The sequence below is a fragment of the Pongo abelii genome, chromosome 3, assembly GCF_028885655.2.
Source record: "Pongo abelii isolate AG06213 chromosome 3, NHGRI_mPonAbe1-v2.0_pri, whole genome shotgun sequence".
NCBI classification, from domain to species: Eukaryota; Metazoa; Chordata; class Mammalia; order Primates; family Hominidae; genus Pongo; species Pongo abelii.
Genome location: NC_071988.2, coordinates 191903824 through 191930556, shown reverse-complemented (window position 1 = coordinate 191930556; position 26733 = coordinate 191903824). Strand labels below are relative to the sequence as shown.

General features: G+C 38.9%; 1 protein-coding gene across 1 annotated transcript in view; it reads left to right on the top strand.

The window, feature by feature from the left end:
- Window positions 1-1901: 1901 nt before the first annotated feature.
- Window positions 1902-26733, top strand: part of LOC100433735 (histone PARylation factor 1) — a 28290-nt gene continuing 3458 nt past the window's right edge. Inside the window, exons 1-6 of the mRNA XM_024246265.3 lie at window positions 1902-2046; window positions 6057-6216; window positions 8970-9159; window positions 10864-10962; window positions 17569-17719; window positions 21898-21985. Of these exons, the coding sequence (XP_024102033.1) occupies window positions 1999-2046; window positions 6057-6216; window positions 8970-9159; window positions 10864-10962; window positions 17569-17719; window positions 21898-21985 (736 nt within the window). The 5' untranslated portion in view covers window positions 1902-1998. The remainder of the gene's footprint in view (window positions 2047-6056; window positions 6217-8969; window positions 9160-10863; window positions 10963-17568; window positions 17720-21897; window positions 21986-26733) is intronic.

Here is a 26733-nt window from a genome sequence, read left to right as displayed (position 1 = left end):
AACAGGGACCAAATATAAACAACCAACCAACCAAAAAAGACTCAAAAGAATCAAAGTCAATGCAGCGTTATGTAGAAAGCATTTTTAAAAACCCTATAATTGACATCTTCAGAGATAAAAGGAGCTATATTCATGAAAAATAATGTAATGCTATAAAAGAACAGAGAATAAAAGGAGCATTTAGAAATAAAGGTATAATAAAGAAATTAAGTAATCTGATAGTCATTTGTCCAATTAAGTTGAAAAAGTCACAGAGAAAGTAGAATAAAAATATGAAGACATAGAAAATAGGACAGACAGGTAAGAAAAAACATCAGCTGAGAAGGTCCACGATCTAAATAACAAATTTCAAAAAAGAAGAGATACAATAATGGGAGGGAGGGGGAAGAAATGATCAAATAAATAATACCAGAAGAATTCCCATAACTGAAGAACATGTGTTTCAGGATTGAAAAACTGATCAATAGGAATGAGAAAAGACCCATAACCAAGACACTCAATTGTGTTTTAGAACACTGGGAATAGGACGGGCGCGGTGGCTCACGCCTGTCATCCCAGCACTTTGGGAGGCCGAGGCGGGCGGATCACAAGGGCAGCAGATCGAGACCATCCTGGCTAACACGGTGAAACCCCGTCTCTACTAAAAATACAAAAAAAAAATTAGCCGGGCGTGGTGGCGGGCGCCTGTAGTCCCAGCTACTCGGGAGGCTGAGGCAGGAGAATGGCGTGAACCCGGGAGGCGGAGCTTGCAGTGAGCCGAGATGGCGCCACTGCACTCCAGCCTGGGCAACAGAGCGAAACTCCGTCTCAAAAAAAAAAAAACCACTGGGAATAAAGAAAAGATCCTAAAACTTCTTGAGACAAAACAAAAGAGAAACGAAAGCGGGTTACATATCAAGAAATTTAGTGACCTGTGAAGGAGAATGAAATATAATGACATAGTTTCTTAACAATTCTGGAAGCTAAAATATTGTGGAGCAAGCCCGCCAATATTCCGAGTGAAAGTTATTTTCAACCTAGAACTGTGCTCAGCCAGAATAAAAACATTTCCAGACATGTACACTCTGTGGGAAAAAAGACCTGGCAGCAACCTCCCTCAGGGAACTATTGGCAGATATGTTCCACGACATGAGGGTATATAATCAAGAAAAAGGAACACCCAGATTCAGGAAATAGAGAACTCATCTCAGGAATGAGGAATAAGACCTTCCCAGGATGGATGTGAAGGAGGCCCAAGGACATCAGTTGAGAGTTGTGCCTTCCAAATTTTGATGTGCATAGGAATTACCAGGGGATCTATGTTGCAATGCAGATATTGATTCAGTAAGTCTGGGTAGGGCCTGAGATTTGACGTTTTTAACAAAATCCCTCAGGATGCTGAGGCCGCTGGTTCAGGGGCTACACTTTGCATATAAGCGGTGTAGAGAAAAAACAGTCCAAATTGTACCAAGACGACGGTACAGAGACAGAGACCGACAGACATTTATTTCCTTCTTGGAGATAATCGGGAATGAATTAGTGTAAGCCAATAACCGTAGAGTAGGGGAGAGAGAGGGATGGAGAAGGAGAAAAGGATTAATATTTTAAGTAAATATAAATGAAGACAAAACAAGGAAGGGGCTGTATTGAGGGCAGCCGCATACATCAAACCTTGCCTCTAGTAGACACCTGAAGAGGAAGGTTGGACCACTCTAACGGATTCAGATTCAGTAGTCTGGGGGGGTCTCTGGAGCGACCCTGGAAGATGCTCTAGAAAGCCTAGATGCAGACTACGCTGACACAAGACGCTCCTTGCACGCACCCAGCACGGGAGTGGGCGGGGCCTCAACGCGTCCCGTGCCAGGTCTCGGAGGCGGGGAATGGGCGGAGCCTTTCCCCTAAATTGGCGCGCCCGGGCGGTGCTGAAATTCGGATTGGAGGCTTTTGAACCCGGAAGCAGTTGGCGGCTCTCGGAAGCTGCCACGGATCGGGGAATTCTGCTGGCGCTGCAGCTGCAGAATGGTCGGCGGTGGCGGGAAGCGCAGGCCCGGCGGGGAGGGGCCGCAGGTATTGCCAGAAAGGCTGTGCGGGCTACGTGGGGCGCTTTGGGTGACAGCCAGGGCACCAGGAGGCAGCGCGTTTCATTCATCCAGTGACTATTAAGCTTGCTGTGTGTCCAGGGGCTGCGGTTTGCTGCGGGGATCCTGCCCAGGGCCGCTGTTTCGCGCTCTGCAGGGGGTTGGACCAGGAAAGTAGCTCCTCTGCATCTTCTGCCCAGCTCCTCTTGGAGCATTTCCTGGGGAAACGGATTAAGCCAACCAATGGTTCATTCGCCCAGCCAGATTGATTGGGAACCGATTACATACCTGACATTGTGCGGGGCGCTGCGGATTTGGGGGTCAACCTGCCTGCCCCTGCTCCCTGTTGAGCCCCCGGCTTGGGGAGGAGGAGCACAAGCGAATATGCATTGTACCGTGATTTTTTGTTTGGGATTATAACGCTGGTGTGTAGAAAGTGCTATGGAAACACTGAAGGAGGATTTAACAAGTCCCAGGGGGTGTTAAAGAAGACTTTGAAGACAACTCTTTGAAAATTGGTTTTGAAGGCAGAGAAGTAAGATTCTGAGACATAAAACTGTAGGGGATGTTTGGGCGTAGCGGAGCGTTCGGCTTGGCTGGAGCCAGGGAAATGGGAAAGTAAGAGGGACCTGATCATGAAAGCACTAATGAGAGGGGAAGAGGAGAGAGTGTGTGCATGCCGATAGTTTACTACGATTTCGGAAGTTCTGTAACCACTGCAGTAGCAATAAGGGGAATCAGGAAAGAAGGTGCCATTGTGATAACTAAAGTTTTAGAAAAGTTACTCTGGTAGTGTCATAAATCGGACAGGGTGAGACATTCTTAGAGGGCTTAATTAACTGTTAAAGGGCCATGGGTATAGGCATCCTTCATATTGGGTCATGCATTCTAGGAAGACCAGGGTAAAGAAGAAGTGTAGCCTCTGAAGGGGACAGCTGTTCTAAATTCTAGTTGTTAGGGATATGGAGATGCTGAACTAGTGTGGGAGTTAAGGCACAGCTGAAAAAATTCTCTTTTTGAAGGTGCAGTGAAGAACTGCTTTGGTGGAGTGATGTGCTTAACTAGAAATACGATACCAGAAATGAAGATGAGTCTGTAGAGACTATAACCATAATGGCCAGCATTTGTATATTATGTGCTAGGACCGTTCTGTGTATTTGTACATATAATAACATTCCTTGTAACAACCCCGATATAGGCACTGTATGCCCTTTTTGCAGATGAGGAAACAAAGCACAGAGAGGTTAAGTAACTTGCCTAAGGTTGGAAATCAGTAGAGTCAGGAGTCAACCCAGGCAACCTAACCATTATGCAAAACTGCCTTTCAGCAAGGCAGATTAAGCCTTTTCTAACATCTTAAGTTGGAGCCAGTCCTTGAACGTCTGAACAAAGACAGTTATAAAAACAGAAGATAGGATAGCTCAGGACTTCATATGTTCCTACTGTTCTATATTTGCTGTTGGAGAAGCAACATAGTGAAGTGGTTGAGAATCTGCCGTGGAGCCAGATTTAAACCTGAGTTTAAATCCCTTCTCTTCCACTTCCTAGTTAGGGACATAGGGAAGTTAACCTCAGTTTCCTCAGCTGTACGATGAGGTTAATAGTATGTAGTGCATGAGACAGTTGAGGACTAAATGAGTTAATCCACAGAAGGTGCTTAGAACAGTGAAACAGCACAAAATAAGTTCTCAGTATGACTTAACTACTTGTTTTTACTATTATATTATCTTTACTATTACTATTTGCTATTATTGATACTCACTTTTGGATTCATTTTTCAACAGCCTTTTTGTTCAACGTAATTTTTTTTATAAATCAGACGCATTATAATCCTTGGCATAATAAACTGTTACCATATTCATGATCGTCTTTGACCTTATTTATGTTAAGTAATGTAACGAACACCAGTGAACCCGTTGCCCAATCCCAAAGCTGAAACAGACAATAGCTCTACATCTACATGTGTTCCTCTCCTATCGGTTCAGCCTAACTTCTTCCTGTCAATTATGTTCAATGTAGCTATCCTGAATTTTGTTTTCCCTTGCCTTTTAAAAATAGGCTTATCTCCTATGAGTGTATACCTAAACAGTATTTATGCTTAGTTTTTGAACTTCATAAAAAGGCTATCATGCTGCATATAATCAAGAGCTTTTTTCCTCATTAAAAATATTGAATATAGATTGGTCCATATTGTGTAGCCATACAGTAACCATTCGGTAAATGACGGAGATTGGTTCCAGGAGCTTAGGAGAGCATACACTAATTTTTAAAGCAACAGGAAAACAAACCATCTCATTAGCCAAAGATAACACAGTTAATAGTCTAATATACAGTAACAAATTTCCATATATCCCCAAATCTGAGCATACCCAAGTTCCAAAGTTGGTCCTGTGGAACCCAAGTATACGAAAAGTTGGCCTTCTCTATCCGTGGATTTCACATCCCAAGAATACTGTATTTTTTTATTTGCATTTGGTTGGAAAAAAAATTCATGCATAAGTGGGTCCACAAAATTCAAACCCTTGTTGCTCAAGGGTCAACTGTAATATTAAGTGTAATAGTCTATTGTTTGAAAACCTTATAACTATTCTCCTAACAATAGGTATTTCATTTGTTCTGTTTTGTTTGCTCTTGGAATTAATGCCATCATGACCATTCTTGTATCATCTGATTACATTTTGTAGACGTTGAATGATACCTAACATTAATAAACTTCAGACTACTGGGAAAATGGAAGAATATAAATATGAGGGGTAGGGGGGAGGGATAGCATTAGGAGATATACCTAATACTAAATGAGTTAATGGGTGCAGCACACCAGCATGGCACATGTATACATATGTAACAAACCTGCACATTGTGCACATGTACCCTAAAACTTATAATAATAATAAAATAGAAAAAAAAAGAATATAAATATGAGAAACATCTAGTTCAGAATTTCTCAACTTGAGCACTGTTGACATTTGGGGCCAGTAGTCTTTGTTGAGGACGCCTATCCTGGGCATTATAGGATGTTGAGCATACCTGGCCTCTGCCCCACTAGCACCGTTTCTTCCAATTGGTGACAGCTAAATAGGTCTCCAAATGTCCCCTGGGGGGCAAAATCACCACTGGTTGAGAACCACTCTAGGTAGGAAGAATAAAACGGAAAGAACTTAATCCAAAAAGAAAGAATCTAGGTTCATAGAAAAACAGATTGCTGCTTAGAAAACTAAACATACATAACTTCCAATTAAGCATATTGTCTTTACAGAAATTTATCAAATATCTAGTAGGCATTATAAAACCTAGCATACTTATATAATGAACCTGTATTGTGGTGGTCCTAGAGATGAGTACTGTAACTTCATCCTGGCATTAAAAGGCCTTTTCTGAAATAATTGGATTTTTGGCCTAGAGTTTAGTGCTATTCTGCTAACTTTATTAGGAACTGTAGATGTTTAACATTGTCACTAACCTTCCCTCTTTATCTGGAAAATCAAAAGGGAGGTATCTGTTTTTAAGGCTGGGTAATGATTGTAGTGAATAGCTCGGACACAACTCTGGAAGTTGCTAAAGAAACAGCTTTTTAACTGATGAATTGCTTATATCCAGTTACTTGTGACTATTTGTTTCTGGTTTGATCAATGAATCTGTTTAAAAGACTCACACCTTTAACCAAGAGGGCAAAATCTGCCCTTTCTTTATTCCTCTCTTCCTGTTCTTTATTATTTCTTTTTTTTACCTTTTTGTTTTTGTGGTTTCCATTATCTTACAAAAATATATTTAAAGACTTTCTGTGTGGATTCCTCTTAACCACCATATAAACTACTCTTTTTTCCTGTGCCCAAATGAATTCTCAGATTTTACTCAAAGACCATTTAGAGAGTTTTAAGGAAAACACATGTATTTCATAGAGTTGGGTGAACAAGAGTGAGTGATACTGTTATGCAAGGAGACTTACTGAAATTACTAAAGATAATTTGGAGAACTAAAGTTTTGTGTGCCAATTTTCAGTGTGAAAAAACAACTGATGTGAAGAAAAGTAAATTCTGTGAAGCTGATGTCTCCAGTGACCTTCGAAAAGAAGTAGAAAATCATTATAAGCTTTCTTTACCTGAAGATTTCTATCACTTCTGGAAGTTCTGTGAAGAACTTGATCCTGAAAAGCCATCTGGTGAGTTGCTCCAGAATCATTCTTATATTAATGGAAAAAGTAATGTAATAGGAAACCGGCTGGGTGTGGTGGCTCACACTCTGTAATCCCAGCTGAGGCAGGAGGATCGCCTGAGGCCAGGAGTTTGAGACCACCCTGGTCAACATAGTGAGACCTCTACAAAAAAATTAAAAAAAAAAAAAAAAATAGGCGTGGTTGCATGTGCCTATAGTCCTAGCTACTTGGGAGACTGAGATGGGAGGATCCCTCCTTGAGCTCAGTAGTTCGAGGTTGCAGTGAGCTCTGATCACTTCAGCCTCAGTGACACAGCAAGATCCCATCTTTAAAACATACAATAATTGGCCTGGCATGGTGGCTTACGCCTGTAATCCCAGCACTTTGGGAGGCTGAGGCAGGCAGATCACTTGAGGTCAGGAATTCGAGACCAGCCTGTGCAACGCAGTGAAACCCTGTGTCTACTAAAAATACAAAACTTAGCTGGGCGTGGTGGCGCACACCTGTAGTCCCAGCCACTCGGGAGGCTGAGGCACGATCATTGCTTGAACCTGGGAGGCAGAGGCTGCAGTGAGCCGAGATCGCGCCACTGCACTCCAGCCTGGGTGACAGAGCAAGACCCTGTTGCAAAAAACAAACAAAAACCCAACCAAGGATATAAACAGTTCATAGAAAAGGAATATTTTCCAAGATGTTTCTAGTAAGAGAAAATATAGAAAGAAATGTAGATTAATGCTATGGTAATGCCACTGTCACCTATTGTATTGGCAAAAGCAAAGGTAAATAATTTCATCACATTCTGGGGGAATGTGAAGGAAAGCAAGCTCTTTCATATGTTGCAGGAGTTATAACAGTTCTGCTTCCAATAACTTGTCTTATGGATTACATAAACTACGAATTATGTTTGAGGATGTTAAACAAAAAATGGGAAATGGCTTAAATGCCTACCAATACCACATCTATTCAGTAGCTCTTCATTGTTTTAAAAGCATGAAGCAGATTTTTAGGAAATAATAAACTATCATGCCTGAAATACGTTAAGTGAAAAAGAAGAGTGTATAGAGTATGCTACCATTAGTATTTTTTTAAAAAAAGGGGTGGTGGGGAGAGGGAGTACACACATATCCCTGTATACTTTTCTGTGTGCTTATGTTGTCTCTGAAAGGATAAAGAAACTGTTAATGGGCTGTGATCATTACTTTGCACTATACTATTTAAATTTTTTAACTAGTAAGCACTGTCATACACCATTGATAGAAATGTATATTGATACATGTTCTGAATTTTGCCAATAGATCAAAACAGAACTGTGTAGCTGTTTCTTTAAAAATAGTCATGCCTGTATACAAACATTTGTTAGCAAAGATGTTCACTGAAACATTTTAGGACAGAAAAAAGAAATAGTAAATATCCCTCAGTAAGAGAATAGATGGTTACCTCTTTGTAATGCAGTATCATGCCCTATTAAAAAATCATGTCAAATAACATTGAATAGCATGGAAAAATATTCAGAACATTTAAATGGGACAGGATGGAGGACAAAAGCAGATTACAAAACAACGCTTCTCAGTTTGTTACATATTTGTATCTGTTCATGGGAGTGGAGAGTATGGAAATTTGTTACTGTATAATAGACTATTAACTGTTATCTTTGGCTAATGAGATGGATGGTTTTAGTTTTCTTCATGCTTTAAAAATTAGTGTTTGCTCTCCTAAGCTTCAGTTAAGCTGAACTATTTTTCCTGTCAAGTTATCTCCATGCTTCTGTTCATGTTATTACCTCTTCAAGGAATTTTTTTGCTTTCTTCATCCTTGCCTCCTTGTAAAACTGGGTCCTGTCTGGGGTGCTTCCCTCCATCTTAGAAGTAAGGACCCATTTGAAGTTATGCATTGTACATTTGCACAGACTTCGTATCTTTGTGGTTTATGAACACTCCCTGTCTGTGATCTGTGAATAGAGAAGGAAGATGGAGTCATCCAGGGTTAGGGTTGGCCAAATAGATTGTCAAAGAGTCAGAGGAATCTGCTGTGATTAGCTGAGGTAGAGGAAAGGGGATAGAAATGTTTTTTACTTTTTTTTGAGACAGAGTCTCACCCTGTCACCCAGGCTGGAGTGCAATGGCACGATCTCGTTTCACTGCAACCTCCACCTCCAGGGTTCAAGTGATTCTTGTACCTCAGCCTCCCCAATAGCTGGGATTACAGGTGTGAGCCACCACACCCAGTTAATTTTTGTATTTTTAGTAGAGATGGGGTTTTGCCATGTTGGCCAGGCTTGTCTCCTCCTGCCCTCAGGTGATCAGCCCTCCTCAGCCTCCCAAAATGCTGGGATTACAGGTGTGAGCCACCACGCCTGGCCTGTTTTTTACTACTCTTAATCCACACATTTTTGCTATCTTTCTCTCCCTTAACCTGTGTGTACTACAAGTATTTGAGGCTAACTGCAGTGTGGTAATGGGCCTATAGGAGTACAAACCAGTCTTTCTTTGGCTAAAATAAGAAACAACAGGAATGTTTGAAATGTTAGGCTAATTCAGTGGTAAATTTAAGAGGAAATCCTAAACGTAAATACCACTTTTCCTGTTACTCTGACTTCTTTTCCATTGAATGTTTATAACTGACATCTTCACACATAACTCAAGATTTTCTTTTAGTTTAGAAACTTTTTAAAGACAATTGCTTAGAAATAGTTTACTAACTAAAAGCATTATTTCCTATCTGTCTCCAGAAAGTATTGTTTAAATTTATTTTCTTTATAGATTCACTTTCTGCAAGCCTTGGACTTCAGTTAGTTGGTCCTTATGATATCCTTGCTGGAAAACATAAAACAAAGAAAAAATCAACAGGCCTGAATTTTAACCTTCATTGGAGGTTTTACTATGATCCTCCTGAATTCCAGACCATTATTATTGGAGATAATAAAACTCAGTACCACATGGGGTATTTCAGGTAAAGGATCTTTTCTTCCCCTCTAAAATACAGCTGCTGTCCTGCTAATGAGGATAAATAGTTATTCACTAGCCTCACCCAAGGTGAAAGGCATATTTTCCCCTGTTGGTGGATATATGAGCCATCTGTTGTTCTTGCTGTTACCATTTTAACCTTCCCTAGGGTGGGTAAACTCTTTACATTTAATCTCACCAGTTTTTCCTTTCCTTGTGAACTTTTTTTCCCTTTTGGGTTCAGAAGAGCTCTTTTGGCCCAAGAAAGATAATTTAGAGCAGCTGTGCTTAATAAGCCGTGTGCTTCCAGGTGCCAGAGTGGCAACTGGTAGTTAAGAGTGGTCTCTGGAGTCACACTGGTCCTCTTGTTTATTATCTGTGTGACCCTGTATCATTACTGACTGTGACTTTCTGTGACTCGGTTTCCTGTCTTGTAACAATAGGGATAACTGTACGTACCTGATAGGAATATTATGAGAATTAAATGAATGCATGCAAAATACTTAGAAATAGAGAAACTCCAGGAGGAAAATACCTTGTCCGCTTGTACCAGTAGAGATGCTATCCTTTAAAGTGAAGATTAAATGTAAGGTAATAGAAGGAATGTGCCCAGGAAGAAGTGTTGTAGTACAGTAGAATGCACATGCGGCTAGGAATTGAATTATACTGTAGCCAAGGTCCTAACTTACTAGGCCCTTGGCTGAGTAATTTAACCTCTCAGTATCTGTTTCCTCAATTTTAAAATAAAAGGATTTGGTTATATACGTGAATAGGATCCTTTCATCTCTAATGTTTTACAATCCTTCTTCTTGTTTTTCCTTTTTTTTTTTTTGTATTTGGGTATAAAAGCAACTAGGTCCTAAGAATCTTAGTTTTAGGTTTTATTGTATAAGATTTATCATAGATATTCCTAAGAAACTTGGAACTTAAAACTGGCAAATTTGTTTCAATTAAAAAAAAAAAATGCCCTTATAAAAAAGGTGTCAACCTAGATCGTTGGGAGGGACCTGGCTTTCCTTTTTAAAAGGTATTTTACTGAAGAGCTAAAAAATGACTAGTGTGGAGTTAGCAGATCAAATAATTTGAAGTAGACCATGCAGTATTCCTACCACTACAATGTAATCATCCTATTTGTGACAGAGAAAGGGAAAAAAGTGTAATAATAGGATGATGTACCTATAATTTGAATAACCTTGAGCTATTGAAATGTCTTTGTAATTTTCACAACTGTTGTCCATTATTTGAGGACGCTACCTACTAAACTGAAAACATTCATTCCATATCTACTACATGTACACCAGCAACAGTATAAATGTAAGCATAACTTTGTAACATTTATAATACTTTAGTGATGGAATTTTTAAACATGCAGTATGTAAATGTGCAGATTTTATGCGTGTTGGCAATTTTTCAGCTTCCAAAATGGGACTGCAATATTACATTTTTTCACTTAAGCAATTTTTTACATCTACGTTGTTGCTTTCTAAAATGAATGTGAATGCCTTCTTTTATGACTGCAACTTGCCTTTTCCATTACAGACATTTTTGTTTGATGTAATCGATAAACTTTGGTATGATTTAAAAAAAAAAAAAAAGGCCTCAAAAAAGGAAAAAAAAAAGGTCTAAATTGTTGTCTGTAGACCTGAAATCCCACTTGCCTGATAATATAAATTACGGGCAGCTAAATTTTTAATGTCTTTTGCTTACACAGGGATTCTCCTGATGAACTTCCTGTATATGTTGGTATAAATGAAGCAAAGAAAAATTGCATAATTGTTCCAAATGGAGATAATGTATTTGCTGCAGTCAAGTAAGAATATTTTGTTTCAATTTCTCTTATATTTATTTACAATGTTTATACTATATTAGTCCATTACAAAGGGGGTTTGAGGGGCTGGGCACAGTGGCTCACACCTGTAATTGCAGCACTTTGGGAGGCTGAGGTGGGCAGATCGCTTAGGTCAGGGGTTTGAGACCAGCCTGGACAACATGGGGAAACCCCATCTCTACTAAAAATACAAAAATTAGCTGGGGGCATGGTGGCACACACCTGTAATCCCAGCTACTTAGGAGGCTGAGTCAGGAGAATCGCTTGAATGAGGGAAGCAGAGGTTGCAGTGAGCCGAGATTGCGCCACTGCATTCCAGCCTGAGTGACAGAGTGAGACTGTCTCCAAAAAAAACAAAGCGGATTTGGGACAAGCCCATAATTGTAGATTTCTAGAGATAATTTCCATGACTTTTGCAGGTAGTCTTATCTATACTGTTATTTTTGTCACTCTTCACCAAAAAAATACACCTCTTATGTAACTATTTTACTTAATGAAAATAATACTTGATCTCAGGTGTTCCATGGCAACATCAACAGTTTTGTTAGACATCTGATTTTAAACATTTGTTAAGAGTTCATTTCTTATGTATAGTTCGAACAGAAAGGCTTAGTAAAGTAAAAAGAGGTGGTCATAAAATCCTTGGAAGGGTTGAGGGAGCAGGCTGAGCTTCCAGGAATGACAGTTGTGTGGCTCACAGTGGATTTTGTCTCTGCCACCATCAGGAAGCTGGGAAATCGAGAACTGCTGCCACAATGAGTGGCTCTAGGACCACATTATCTTTGGTATAATCTGGGCCAGGTAAATGGATGCCCTACCCTTTGCCTCTCAGCCCCCATGAAGCTAAGAACCAGGTGCTGGGATTTCAGCTACAGCTGCTGCAGAACCATCAGATGCCTCTACACCTGTGCTCACTGATGGAGAGCGTGGAAGCACAGCCTCCACCTGGTATCTCTTCTGCCTCTGAGATTTCAAAGTATTGCAGCTGCTTGGAAGAAGATAGGTCCCATGTGGAGCCTGAGCTAAAGAGTAGTATGGGAAATGCAGCGAACTTTCATGGGGAAGGGGTTGGAATAGAGCTGAGTGAGCCAGTCTGTGCTATATCAGCCACAGACATGACTTGAAGCCATTTTATTTGTCAGTGGCTGTGTAGTTTGCATTGTAATGAAGAAAGCAAACTTTACCACTTCAAATACAAGGAGATTATCTTTTCTTTGACCTCTTTTAGTACTGTCTCTTTAAAGGGCTGTTGTTCCCTGTGATTTGATAATACAAATTTGCAGTAAAGCGAATTCAAACTAAATCAACCTGCTACAACCACTAGACTATGCTACGTACATACTGGTGTATCTACAAGGCAGCTACATTGTAGATGTCCAGAAATGTTCTTTCTTTTCTAATACCTCTCAGTTTCCTTTAAAATGTTGCTTGGTATTTGTAATTTATAACTTCTTTTAAACTCTTCGGATTTATCAATTTAAATTGGTGCCATCTTTATTAGAAACTATTGTTGTTTTCTTGCTTATTGTCTGTCTCTTGCACTAGCATGTAAGTTCCACGAGGGCAGAGGGTTTGTTTTGTGCACAGTATCTGCCCCATACTAGATGCTCCATAAATATTAATTCTATAAATACCTTGGCATGTAAAAACACCTAATTTTTTCAGGCTGGGCAACATAGCGAGACTGTCTCTTTTTAAAAAAAACAAGCCTAGCTTTCATTTGTATTATATGTCATGTTTGAATCTTTTTAAAAAGAAAGATAATAGTGGTCATCTAACACAAACCAAGACTCTTCTGGTTTTTTTTTTTTTTTTTTTAGCTAATTGGAGAACAGAGACAATGAAAAAGAAAAAAAAATACATGGGTGATAATATTTATAATTTAGGTGAAGATCAGCAAGTGAGTATTTGAGGAACTACCTCCAATAATTTATCTCGAAAATGGGTAAAAAATTACTTGAGATATAACTATTTTAGTAGTTTTAAAGTATTATAACGGGTTTAGTTTTTTAGGTACTACCTCCTTAAATCAGCTAATCAGAACACTTAATTTCTTTATATATTTTAAAATTTATTTTTATGGCAGACTGAGTAAGGTCTTTCAAGGCATACCTTTGATCAACACATTTTTATTGTCTTTAGTTATTAAATCTTGTGTCTGCAAGATTTAATAGTAACTAAAGAAATGCAAATTTAGCCAGCAAAGATTTTTTTTTTAAAGGTTAAAGAATGGTTAAATGATGGTTAGGGTATAAGAACCCTTACTGATGTGTTAATTGGTAAAACTTTTGTAGAAAGCAGTTTGAAAAATGTTTAACCAACCATATTCTAAGATTTCTTGATAGGTGACATTGTCAGGTACTATGTAAAGTACACATTTATACCCTTAAGTTAGCAATTTCACTTCTAGCTGTTTATTAAAGGGATTTTGGACAGGTACAGAAATATGTGTATTACAGATTGTTTATCAAATGAAAAATTGGCAACATATCCAGCAATAGGGAAGATTAGGTAAATATAAACTATCCATATACTGTAATACTTTGGTATTGATTTGTTGAATTTGTTATGAAGTGGGCAAATAACAATAGTGTAGAATGATTCCATTTCATACTGTCTAATGCATGTGGAAGTAAACATAATTCTTAAATAACTTTGAACAACAAAGTTAGGAATGATTTTTTTTTTCCTTCTGCCTTATTTTTCTTCCTAAAATAACTGGGGTAAATAGTTTTGACCTTGGGTTAGGGACCCTTAGGGTCAAAACTATTTGTGATAATAAAATGTTATTTTTGCACCAATGGCACAAAGTTAATAGTGGATAATACTGTTGTCACCTTGGCAGGAATCAAGATAGTGCCACCAGAGTAGCAGCAGTCATTGCATTATTCACAGCAGTAACATGCAAATGTATTTAAAAATGTTTGTGATGGAGCCAGGCATGGTGGCTCCTCAGGATGTTGAGGTGGGAGCATTGCTCGAGCCCAGGAGTTCAAGTTCATCCTAAATGACATAGCAAGACCCTGTGCCTGAAAAATGTCAGTGATGGAGTATACATGTATTAGGTGTCTACCATTGAGTGCATCTCTTTAACATTCTGGGATGAAATAGGAAATACATAGAAAGCGTTTCTCATACTGAAGTACTGTGGTTTGTCTCAAGGGAAAAAAAAGCCCTTATATGATTGAGTTTTGAGATGAACTTTTCCCCACTTTTAGAAAGAGTGACTCATTGACTGTGTGCCTGTCAAGATTCCCTCCAGTTTTCTGGCTGGAAAGCTCACCCATTTCCAGTTTCTAAGAGTCAGTTCAGTGGCAGAGCCACCAGGGACAAGTGAGGCTCTTGGGGGTGCTTTGACCCTGCCTGTCTGGGAGCACACTTTTCCCTTCCCTTATGACCTGGGATGGTGGCCAGGCCGTGCCCTTGCTGTCGCTGGGCAGTGTCCTTTTGGAAAGGGAGCCGCCCCAGGCTTTAGTGCAGCTGCCAACCCTGTTAGGCCCGGCCTCTCGAGGCCTCTTCCGACTTCAAGGGTCACACACCCCTAAAGATCCTCTCACCCATGGTAGTTGCTGCGCATGGTTCTGTCTGTCCGTGCACCCATGCACACACCCCACCCCACCACCCTACTCTGAAATTGGCGAGTGAGTTAAGAGCCAGCTCTGTGGGGTCATCATGCAGCCATGGTTGTGCCTGTCCTTCATGGTGGTCTTTCAGGTTATCTTGGCAACACGTACGTTGCTTTTATTTTTTTTTTATTTTTTTTTATTTTTTGCTTTTATTGTACAGTCAGTACTATAAAATTTCTCTTTGAGTTTTATACCTTTGTAGCATTTTAGATGACATTGTGTTTGTACTTTGTTGTGTAAAGTGGAAGAATTGTGTTGAATAAACCCAAGATTGGAATGCAAAAAAAAAAAAAAAAAAGAGTGACTCATTGACAAACTGGTTATTTGGGTCTAGATACTGGCAGAAATTCTCTCAAATGAACCAAAGAAAACAACTGACTGACTATATTTTTTGCCAGTGTTAAAATTCAGGGTTTCAAACAAAAATTAGATTGAGAAACTTGTAATACCACTGTGAGCACAATAGCTTTTTTTTCATAATGTTATGTAATGAATTTGATATGTAAGTTTCAACACTTACATCTATGTAACTTAGTAAACCACTATTTCCAAAGGGCCATTGCATGATGCCATATAACGTGCATGGGTACAAATTCATTTGCATTAAATGGATTTAAAGTCACACCACAAAATGTTCATGTTCATGGTTATGGTTTCAGTTGCACATCACACCTTATCTTTAAGCATCACACAGTAAAGTGTTAGAGTAGGTTTCTGCAGAGACAAAAACTTACAGAGATAGTCATAATAATGTCATATGTATGGGAAGGCAGCTACCAAGTGCCTTCAATAGTGGCAGAGGTAAAAGAGGATATTTTATGTGGGCTTTGATGGATGCCTAAGAACTTACTAGAAAGAATGGGAAGAAGGATGTTTTAGGTAAGGGAGCAGTATGTGTGTGAAAGTGTGAAAATACGTGGCACAGGGTACTTGAATGGCTATATTGCCATGCCAGAGTGTTGAGGAAGACTGTAAAGATCGATTCACATAGGACTGACATGATCAAATCTGTATTTTATGGTTGATATAAACATATCCTCTAGACATACAGCTGGTAATAATTGAAGGTAAGATTTAGTGTAACTGTGTGCTGTAATCAGAAGTTAGATTTTGATGGCTTGGGTTTCTGTGGCATTTTAATCTACCAGTTCTACTGATAACTCTACTGGTTTAATCTATTAGCTCTCTCAACTTGGGTAAGTTGATTATCCTCTGTGCCTTTTTTTTTTTTTCCCTGATAAGTACAATGAAGCTAAGACTAGCACCCACTATAAATGTTCTAAGTCCCTAACAGTGTTGTAGGGAATACTACAAACTCTCAGATGTTGGCAGTGAATAGAAGTGAGTTTCTTCCTAGGAGTTGTTACTCCCTCAACTTTCTTCCTGGGAGTCTGGCACACCCTTCCCGCTCTTCATTTTACTCCTGACCTTTTACATTGATGGCAAAAATCTTTAACCTGTTTATGACAAAATATTAAATTATTTCCATAAGTGGCATTAATGTGCTATATATTCAAATACTTTTGAGAACTACTTTAGATTATGCTTTTGTATAAGCTTACAAAGTAGCTTTGCTTTCCTTTTATGTTTTCTAAATTTTTCTTAAAACAAACTTCATTAAAAAAAAAAAATCTATTGACCTTAAGTGTTATAATAGTGTCCTGTCTCTTTAAAAATGGAAAAAAAAAAAAAAAAAAAAAAGGCCGGGGCAGTGGCTCACGCCTGTAATCCCAGCACTTTGGGAGGCCAAGGCAGATGGATCACTTTAGGTCAGGAGTTCAAGACCAGCCTGGCCAACATGGTGAAACCCTGTCTCCACTAAAAATATAAAAATTAGCTGGGCGTGGTGGCATGTACCTGTAATCCCAGCTACTCGGGAGGCTGAGGCAAGAGAATCATTTGAACCCAGGAGGCGGAGGTTGCAGTGAGCATTGCACTCCAGCCTGGGCAACAAGAATGAAACACCATCTCGAAAAAAAAAAAAAAAGGTTTTTTTTGAAACAGTCTTAGGCTGAAGTGCAGTGGCACGATCTCGGCTGACTGGTTGGCTGCAACCTCCACCTCCCAGGGTCAAGTGGTTCTCGTGCCCCAGCCTCCCAAATAGCTGTGAATACAGGTGCATGCCACCATGCCCGGCTAATTTTTGTATTTTTGGTGGAGACAGGGTTTCATTATGTTGGCCAGGTTGGTCTCCAACTCCTGACCTGAGTGATCCGCCCACCTCGGCCTCCCAAAGTGCTGGGGTTTACAGGCATGAGCCACCACGCTCGGACCCTGAAAATTTTTTTTTTTTTTTTTTTGATGGAGGCTTGCACTGTGGCCCAAGCTGGAGTGCAGTGGCGCTATCTCGGCTCACTGCAAGCCCCGCCTCCCGAGTTCACGCCATTCTCCTGCCTCAGCCTCCCAAGTAGCTGGGACTACAGGTGCCTGCCACCAGGCCCAGCTAATTTTTTGTATTTTTAGTAGAGATGGGGTTTCACCGTGTTAGCCAGGATGGTCTCCATCTCCTGACCTTGTGATCCGCCCGCCTCGGCCTCCCAAAGTGTTGGGATTACAGGCGTGAGTCACTGAGCCTGGCCTGAAAAATTTTTTTGATGTCTACTTTTTTTTGATGTCTACTTTTTTTTCTGTTAGGTCAGACTCCTCCAAAGTAGTATGCCATATCTTAGTATCAGTTTAAACCTTGAGTAATCTCAGCTTCGTAAATATCCCTTATACCTTTATTGTAGACATTAGAGTACTAATATAAATTTGAATCGTATTTGCTGTTTCTCTGACTGGCAGTTTTTTATGAATATTGCTTTTCTCTTACTATTAGGGATTTTGAGAGAAGTGTTGGTAATTATTCTGTGGGCCTGTTCTTGCATGGAATTTGACATTTTTACCTTGGCTCAACTTCCAAACGTCTTTGTACTTAGTACAGTGGCCTGCCACATAATGAGGACTTTTACTTCTTTTTCAGATTATTTTTGACGAAAAAACTTAAAGAAGTAACAGATAAAAAGAAAATCAATCTCTTGAAAAACATAGATGAAAAACTCACAGAAGCAGCCAGAGAACTGGGGTACTCACTTGAACAGAGAACCATGAAGATGAAACACAGAGATAAGAAAGTATGATTTCAACCTGTTGGTCTCTGTTTTCCCTTCTTGATTCCTTCCCATCTCTTACTTTACCCTTCTCTTCCCTAGCCCTATCTTAAGAGCTGGATGCTGTCCCTCAGGGGTGCTAGGAGGATGGCACTGAAAGAGGATGGCATTGAAACAGGAGTCAGATGGCTCCTTTGGGTTGGTACACTGATTGAGTTGAACAACTGGTGATATCACTGCTGTGGTTGAATAACTCATGCCAGTACTTACCACTCTTTTAATCTTGTTTATCAGTTAATCACTTCATAAAGTTAAGTGAAAGCTGCTTTGTACATGATGAAATTTACATACATACATTTTCTCCAGTAAACGTGTACATAAGCAGTGCTTCTTTCTTTTTCCTTATTAATCCTATCATTTCCTTTTGCGTCTCTCCTAACGTCTGCAGTGTGAGGGGAGTATTTTGTAAAGGAGCAAATACTTCTTAGTGTTGGATTCTTTTGGTTTTTCAGCTATAGATTTCAGAGTAAGTTAATGACAAGCTGGAAGATTTCTGGTTTGGAGTAAATGAGAATTCTATAGGAGTTTGTTCTTATGGCCTCTGGGGAAAAAACAAAAACAAAAAAAACATTTGTTACTGGAATGAGGGCTCCCTCGTCTCCTCGAGCCTCTCACTGTTTGTCTGCCCTTGCTGGTTCATCTGAATGTTCTAAGCTAAATGGAGAACTTGCTATTCCTTAATAAACTAGCACTGGTAATGAAGTACCTTAGTCTACTTAGGCATTAAATCCTACTTCAGTTCCTTCTCTGGTCTTGACTCAGCTGCAGGCGTGATATTTGTATCAAGCTCTAGGCACTCTTTAGTCCTATAGACTGGAAAGTTTCTTAAAACATACATTTTAATGAAACCCATTGTAATATGGCATTTTAAAAATGAAGATTTTATATTGCCATTTACCTTTCTGGTTATCGCAGGAAGCTTCTCCCACCTTGTGACTAGGAGGAAGCGTAGCATTTGTAACCTAGTTAATGTATTTCTAATTTATTTTGACTAGTCTGAGCATCCGTACACATAATAGCTGTTAGCAAATTATTTAATCAGTCTTTTTTTATTTTTCTACCACAAGCTATGACTTATTTCAGAGGAGATTTTCTTAATTCTTCCCCATAAAGAAGATATGATTGAGGTTTAAATTTCATAGATATTTTTATCCTAGACCCCTCCCCTATGAAGTTTCATTTTAGTATTTGTTTTTTATACAAAAACAGCTGGTAAAAACAAAGACAAAAAAGAACTTTCAAGACAATCATGTTTTTAATCCTCCCCTGTTAATGACTATACTTTCAAACCCTTTTCTGTTATATGTAAGGTTGCTCTTTTATTGTTTTTGTGAGATCTTCATTGAATTCATATTTTTCTACTGAAGAAATTCCACTAGTATATTTGAGTTAGTGGCTTTGTCCTTGTGTGTGAGCGTAAGAATATTTCCACTCTAGTGTGATAGAGCACTGTGCAGCACACTAGAAATCAGTGTTTTTATACTGACAGTAACTTAGCGTACTTTGGAATGCAGAGTCTTTACAAGTTATATTATTTGACTCCCTACAACAAATCTGCAAAGTTGGAATTATCCTATTTTATAGATGAGTAAATTGAGGGTTATAGAGGTTTTGTGTCTTGTCCAAAATCTTAAATGACACATGTAAAACCCAACTTCATATTTTCCATATTTAGCATTCTTTCCATCCCATCTTCTTACTAATTGGCTCTCTGCCACTTCACCTTTTCCATACCTAGATTTCTTCATAAGGAACACTAGTTAAATGATGCGTAAAATGACGGTGTGGCACTCCATCCACCTGTGATCTGATGCTTCAGGATGTCACCCACCCCTATGCAGTTTTCCTAAATTTGTAATCTTATTCTTCTTAATTTCTTAATAAAATTACAATTCTGATGACTTCTTAATTGATTCCTCTTCATGGACAATTAGTACAGGTAATCATCTGTGAAAAATCTGAACATATTACCGTCATTCTTTATGTTGTTCAGCCTGAGTTGGCAACTATAGCACTGCTGTCTTTTTCTTTCCTTATTAGTGCTTTATGTCCTGCTTTTTACACTTAGGAATATGGTATGTTTATAATTTCATATTGCCAATTTAAGATCTACCTCATAATTTTGAGTGGCTGCAGAATTCTGTGCTTATGTTCAAAGTTTGGGTTGCTCAAGATTTTTCACAAATACAGTCCTGCCACAGATATCCTTTTATACCTTTATTCTCATACTTATCTGGTTATTTTTTTAGAAGAAATTCCTAGACGTAGTATTGCCAGGTCCAAAGTAGTTTGCGTGTGTGTATGTGTGTTTGTAGTTTTTCTTTGCTTGTTTCTAATTTTGTGGGGTTTTCTTTAGTCTTTTTAGTTTTTTCCGTGCTGGTAGGTATAAAATTCTGCAGTTTTAATTAGCATTTCTTTAATTATAAAGGACGTTAAATACTTTTCTCTGTTGGCCACTGTGTTTTTTTTTAACTGCCTGAACTCTGCCCATATCTCTATCAGGGTTAGAATTAGTCTTTTTCTTACATGTGTTCTAATTTGGATTTTAGTCTTTTCCTTTGTTAGACTCCCTTATAGTTTAAAGACATTAATTTTTATTTACTGTTACATTTTGCAGATATATTTTATCAGTTAATTTGTCTTGTATACTTGATTTCACTGGATAGACTTTTTATGTAGTCAACTCTTCTCTATCACAAAATTATTTTTTAAAATTTACCTTCTAGCAGTTTTATGGCTTTATTTTTTATTTATTTTATTATACTTTAAATTTTAGGATACATGTGCACAATGTGCAGATTTGTTACATATGTATACATGTGCCATGTTGGTGTGCTGCACCCATTAACTCGTCATTTACATTAGGTATATCTCCTAATGCTATCCCTCCCCCCCTACCCCCACCCCACGACAGGCCCCGGTGTGTGATGTTCCCCACCCTGTGTCCATGTGTTCTCATTGTTCAATTCCCACCTATGAGTGAGAACATGCGGTGTTTGGGTTTTTGTCCTTGTAGTAGTTTGCTGAGAATGATGGTTTCCAGCTTCATCCATGTCCCTACAAAGGACATGAACTCATCCTTTTTTATGGCTGCATAGTATTCCATGGTGTATATGTGTATGGCTTTATTTTTACATTTAATTCTGAAATCCAGCTGCAGATTATCTTGATAGAAAGATTAACATAGAAGACAATGACTTCATTTTTTTCCCAAGTGGTAAGCAGTTGTCTGATAACTTCCTTTGAATAATCTGCCCTTTCTGGCAGCTTAATAAAGGATAATGAAAGAAGCAAGAGACTGGGAGAATAGGGAGATTAGAGAGAAAAAAATCTTTAAGATATAGAGACTTAGGTGAGAAGCCTTTAAAATTGGAGTTTGGTTTTTGGATTGTGTCCTTCCTCTGCCTTGGAAGCTTCTCACTGAATTGCACAAAGAAGTGGAATATTTGTACAGATGTTTTGCTAAGGAAGGACCTAAAAATAATGTCACTAACATGAGCTAAAGGAAGAATGGAAACTGGAAGGGTTATGGTGGTAGTTGTAGTTGGGCCTGTTTTTGTCTTTGAAGACTACCACTTAATAAAAGCTCACTGGTTATGTGATTTGCCTCCATAAGGGACACCACAAACCTAGAAACTGCCTTACTTTTGGGAAGTTTGCAGAGAAGCCTAAATATTCCAGGTAAAAATAGGGGGGTCTGAATTTGGCAGGATGGGTGAGAGGAGTTCTGTCCTACCATATCTTCTTGCTGACAAGAACTGTTTCTTACTCTTTTTCTTTTAGACCCAGGTTCCTCTGTGCTTTCTACCAGAAGGTACTTTGGCCTTAGAGGAAACCGATATTTTGGCTTGCCTTCTAGGATGTATTGGGTTCTTCCTTAACAAATCAGGATGCAGACTTCCAAGTGACTGGCGCAATTAAGAAAAGCCAATTATTTCACTGTTCTGTGATTACTTCAAATGTTTAACTTTTAGCTAATTTTCAAGAAAAGAATAGTGTTAAATTTTTACCCTGGAGTCCAAATTTACTGAAATAAAATGTCATTGAATTTTTGGCAGAAGTGTTGAGGGTTTATGTATTTGGGGATTTTTTTTTTGATGTCTGCTTACCATGATTACATTTTATTCCTTTCTTTAACGTAGGTTGTGACAAAGACCTTTCATGGTGCAGGCTTGGTTGTTCCAGTAGATAAAAATGATGTTGGGTACCGAGAGCTCCCTGAAACAGATGGTAATGTATTTCATATGTAAACATGTGCATATGTATTAATGCAGGTGAATAAAGGTTTTGCTTATATTGGGAAGTAGGTGTGTCCATATACCTTTTCTGACACAGTCGCTAGACCTTAGTAATAAAGAGTAAGCTTAGGTTTTAGAGTCAGTCATTCCTGAATTAAAACCGAGTTCGTAGCTGTGTGGCCTTCAACAAATTATTTAACCCCGTGAAATCTTGTCTTTTTCATCTGTAAAATGAAGTTTATTATATGCACTTCATTAAGGAATTTGGGGTGTAAACAAGTATTAAAATACTTAGCAAAATGCTTGCCTCGGTGCTCAAAATTCGGTAGTTTTTTTTTTTTTTTTTTTTTTTTTTTTTTGAGACGGAGTGTTGCTCTGTAGCCCAGGCTGGAGTGCAATGGCGCGATCTCGGCTTACTGCAACTTCCGCCTCCCAGGTTCAAGCGATTCTCCTGCCTCAGCCTCCCAAGTAGCTGGGATTACAGGCGCCCATCACCATGCCTGGCTAATTTTTGTATTTTTAGTAGAGACGGGGTTTCAGAATTTTAACCTATTGCCTACTTCTTGGGAACTATTTCCGAACCTTTGACATTACAGTCACCTTGTAATTACAAAATAGTAATTATTGAAATCGTGTGTGTTTTCATGGTTCTTTGTGAACATTTTTTCATCTGCATATAAAATGATTTAGCTTTCAGAAGCCCAAGATCCTGAACTACATCATCTGTAAGTATAAAAACACTTTGAAAATGGACCACTGCACATAATCTAGTTATTGCTGCATTAAACATCGAGAATTAATCATTTCTCAACTCCTTTCCCCTTGTCTCCATTCCCTTATCGTGAACAGCCCTGCTGGTATTCCTTTGTTGATCATCCTCTTCTGGGGGGATAAAACTTAAAGGGAAATCAAACTTAGCACCTTCTCAAGGAACCACATATTCCTGCCCAACGCACGTATTTGGCCATCTGTTTTTCAGAACAGAACTAACTAGCCTTGGTAGTTACCAGTCTCTGGGGTTGTGACCTGGACATCTGCATTTAAACCAGTTCTCTAAAGCAGTTCTTCTCAAATTTTACTGTGCAGTGTCTCCAACCAGTAGATAGAGATGTCTTAGATGGCAGCTATTCATATGGAGCTGTTTTTGCCGTACCCCTGCCACTTAGAGGAGTGCCATAGGGAAGATGAATGTGGCTGAGCTGTCCAGTGTGATGGCCGCTGAGTGCCTCACAGGTGGCTACTGCAACAAAATTTGTAACTCGTATTTATTTATTTTTTACTTTTTTTTTTTTTTTTTTGTGACAGGGTCTCACTCTGTCACCCAGGACGGAGCGTAGTGGTGCAATTATCCTGTCTCGGCCTCCTGAGTAGCTGGGACTACAGGTGTGCACCACCATGCCTGGCTAACTGGTGGGTGTTTTTTTTTTTTTTTTTGTCCTGTAGAGACGGGGGTCTCACTCTGTTGCCCATGCTGGTCTCGAACTCCTGGGCTCACGTGATTGACCCACCTCGGCTTCCCAAAGTGTTGGGATTATAGGCATGAGCCACTGAACCTGGCCTGTAATTTTGTATAATTTTAATTAGTTTAAGTTTGTAAATTAAAACAGGATTAAATGTTTCTTACATTGATTATATGTTGACATAATACTATTTTGGAAATATGGGTTAAATAAAATATCTTAATTTCACCTGTTTTTTGTTATTTTTTTTTTTTTTTTAGCTCCTTCTCCTGCCTCACCTGTTTCTTTTTTCATGTGGATACTGGAAAAAATGTAACCCACATTGTATTTCTCTTAGACGGGCTGTTCTGTTCTATATCTCCTCTTTGAAACCAGAGGCAATTGGTCTCTGATGGGACCATTGTGGACCCTAGCTACTGGTCAGTCTTCTGCTTCTACACTAAGTCATCTTCTCTTCGTATCTCTGCTCACAGAGAGAGCTTTAAAAAGCATGATTACTCTCATTTGGGAAAGGTTGAGCACATTTGTTGTAGAGATGGGCAGTCTCTAAAACTTTTGGGGTGATGGATGTTAAATTGTAGTGCTCTGGAGCAAAGCCTGTTACCCTGTGGTAGTTGTGGTTCTGGGGTTATATATCCAAGTCTAATATTCTAGGCATTAGATCCTTCTGTATTTAATTAGTTTTGAAGTGGTAGCAAAACGTAAGAGTGAAGGACCTAATCTTGCTCTTGCCAGTGTCGTTTGCCAGGAGGTATAATTGACTGGCAGTTTGTTAATGTGACAAGGATTAGCAAATCACAACTAAGTTTGTTCTTAACCCTTTGAAACTTCTTACAATAACGCTTCAACTTAGCAAATAAGATACCTTTTATTGAGCAATTCTTAAATGTCAGTGTCATGATTCAGTATAACAAGTGATGTATTTAATTCTCACCCGACTCCTTAAAGTAGGTCTTATTCCCATGTTCACAAAGGAAATAGACCCAGGGTGCTCAACATTAGTCAGTAATGGCTCTGGTTTTCTTTCTTTCTTTCTTTCTTTCTTTTTTTTTTTTTTTTGAGATGGAATTTCGCTCTTGTCACCCAGGCCGCAGTGCAATGGCAGGGTCTCAGCTCACTGTAACCTCCGCCTCCCAGGTTCAAGTGATTCTCCTGCCTCAGCCTCCTGAGTAGCTGGGATTACAGGCACCCATCACCATGCCCAGCTAATTTTTGTATTTTTAGTAGAGATGGGGTTTCAACCATGTTGATCAGGCTGGTCTCGAACTCCTGACCTCAAGTTATCTACCTGCCTTGGCTTCCCAAAGCACTGAGATTACAGGCATGAGCCACCATGCCCGGCTGAGGGCACTGGTTTTCATACTTGGTTTTCTGACTGTAGAGTGCATACTGCTATCCGAAGTAAGAAGAGTTGCCTGCCTAGTTGCCTGATTTTTACCTTGACAGAACTACTGTAGCTTAATTTAAGTATTCTAGTTGATAGTAGTGGCAGGGATATAGTAAGAATTCAGCAGTGAAACTCCTAACTTATTAAATTGAGTATTTTGAGTAGAAACATTTAAGTCATCATTTTTGAATAGTTAATTTAAGGCTTCACTCATGTTCTTTAAGTTTGGGTTTCAGTTAAATGAAATTTCTGTAGAATGTTTTATTGCTGGAAGAACATATTTTTCCTTGTACTGATGGTGAGCTGAATATTTTCATCTCTGTTCTTCAGTGTTTTTCTAGCTCAGTAATTCGCATAAGTTGCTTATTCTTTTTAGCCCATCTGTGACTTGCCAGGTGTAAAAATAGAAAATATGATACTGGAAAGTGATAAACTTTAATTAAATTCTTCACTTCCATACCCATGCTGATTTGTAGTGGCTGACTGGAGCACAGCGAGAGAGAGATTCTAAGGGTGCTAATCAATCAGTTACACCCACGAGTACAGGGAGGAACCACTTATTTTCCATCCTTAAGGAGCTTTTTGGAGAAAGCCTCATCTGTTTTCTTGAAATGATCAGCACTGATTTTTCTGAAGAAAGGAAGGTCATGAAGCTTATGTAAAATAATTTAATTCGTAAAAGGTTTCAAACCAACAAATACATCACTGCTGTTTATAGATAGTTAGAAACATAGGTGGTGCAGTTTGCCATTTGTTCAATGCGATACTGGTCCACCAAAAGTGGGAAAGGGAACAAAACACATTTTGTGACTGGGTAACAGCATGTATTCTGTACTGTCATCAAGACTGAACCAAATGATATTCATAAACTGGGGTTAAAAGCACTAGTATACAGTATATTTTTAATACCATCCTTGGTAATTTTTTTTTTTTTTTTTTTGAGACAGAGTCTTACTCTGTCACCTGGGCTGGAGTGCAGTGGCATGATCACAGCTCACTGCAGCCTGCACCTCCTGCACTGGGTGATCCTCCCACCTCACCCTCCCAAGTAGCTGGGACTACAGGTGTCCCCCACCAAGTCCAGCTAATTTCTCTATTTTTTGTAGAGACAGGGTCTCACCACATTGCCCAGGCTGGTCTCAAATTCCTGGGTTCAAGCGATCCTCCTGCCTCGGCCTCCCAAATCCTCCCACTAGGATTACAGGCATGAGCCACTGTGCTCAGTGCATCCTTGGTAATATCACACCTTATGTTTTTCGTTGGTATCATCAGAACATTGTGTCTCATACATATAATTTAACGTCACCTATCATTCTTCAGTATAATTGTTAATGTTTTAACCAGTCTTCCTCTCCCCCAGTATAGCAGCCACCTGTTTGGAAATGTTTTGTTGGTTTGTTTGAATAATATCCATTCTTTTCATTCTCAAAGAAGTACTGTTTGTTAAAAAGGACATACAATTTGTCAAAAGGAAGTCTAAATAGATATTGTTCATACTTCCATCTCATTTGCATCCTGAAGTCTGATGTACATTAACATCCAGAAAGAATGAAAAAAATCTTGAAAGCCAAAATTGAAATGTTAATTTGTAAAAATATATTCTTTAGGTAAATATTAGACATTTTCTCTCTATTCTTACCTCAAATGCACGCTTGCCATGCTGCTCTTCTTCCACTTTGGTGAAGGTTTTAGTTAAAGATTTAATTCTGCAGTGATTTCTTTTCTCTTACATAGTTGTCTTTTTCTGGGTTTAATTCACCACAAGTCACAAGTCAGTAATTTTTTTTAACTTAACTTAGGTAGGACAGGGCAAAAAGAACAAATTTTGCCTCCTTGGATTGTTTTTTAATCCAGTTGTCTTAGTATCAGGACCTCGAAGAATACCCAGAATCT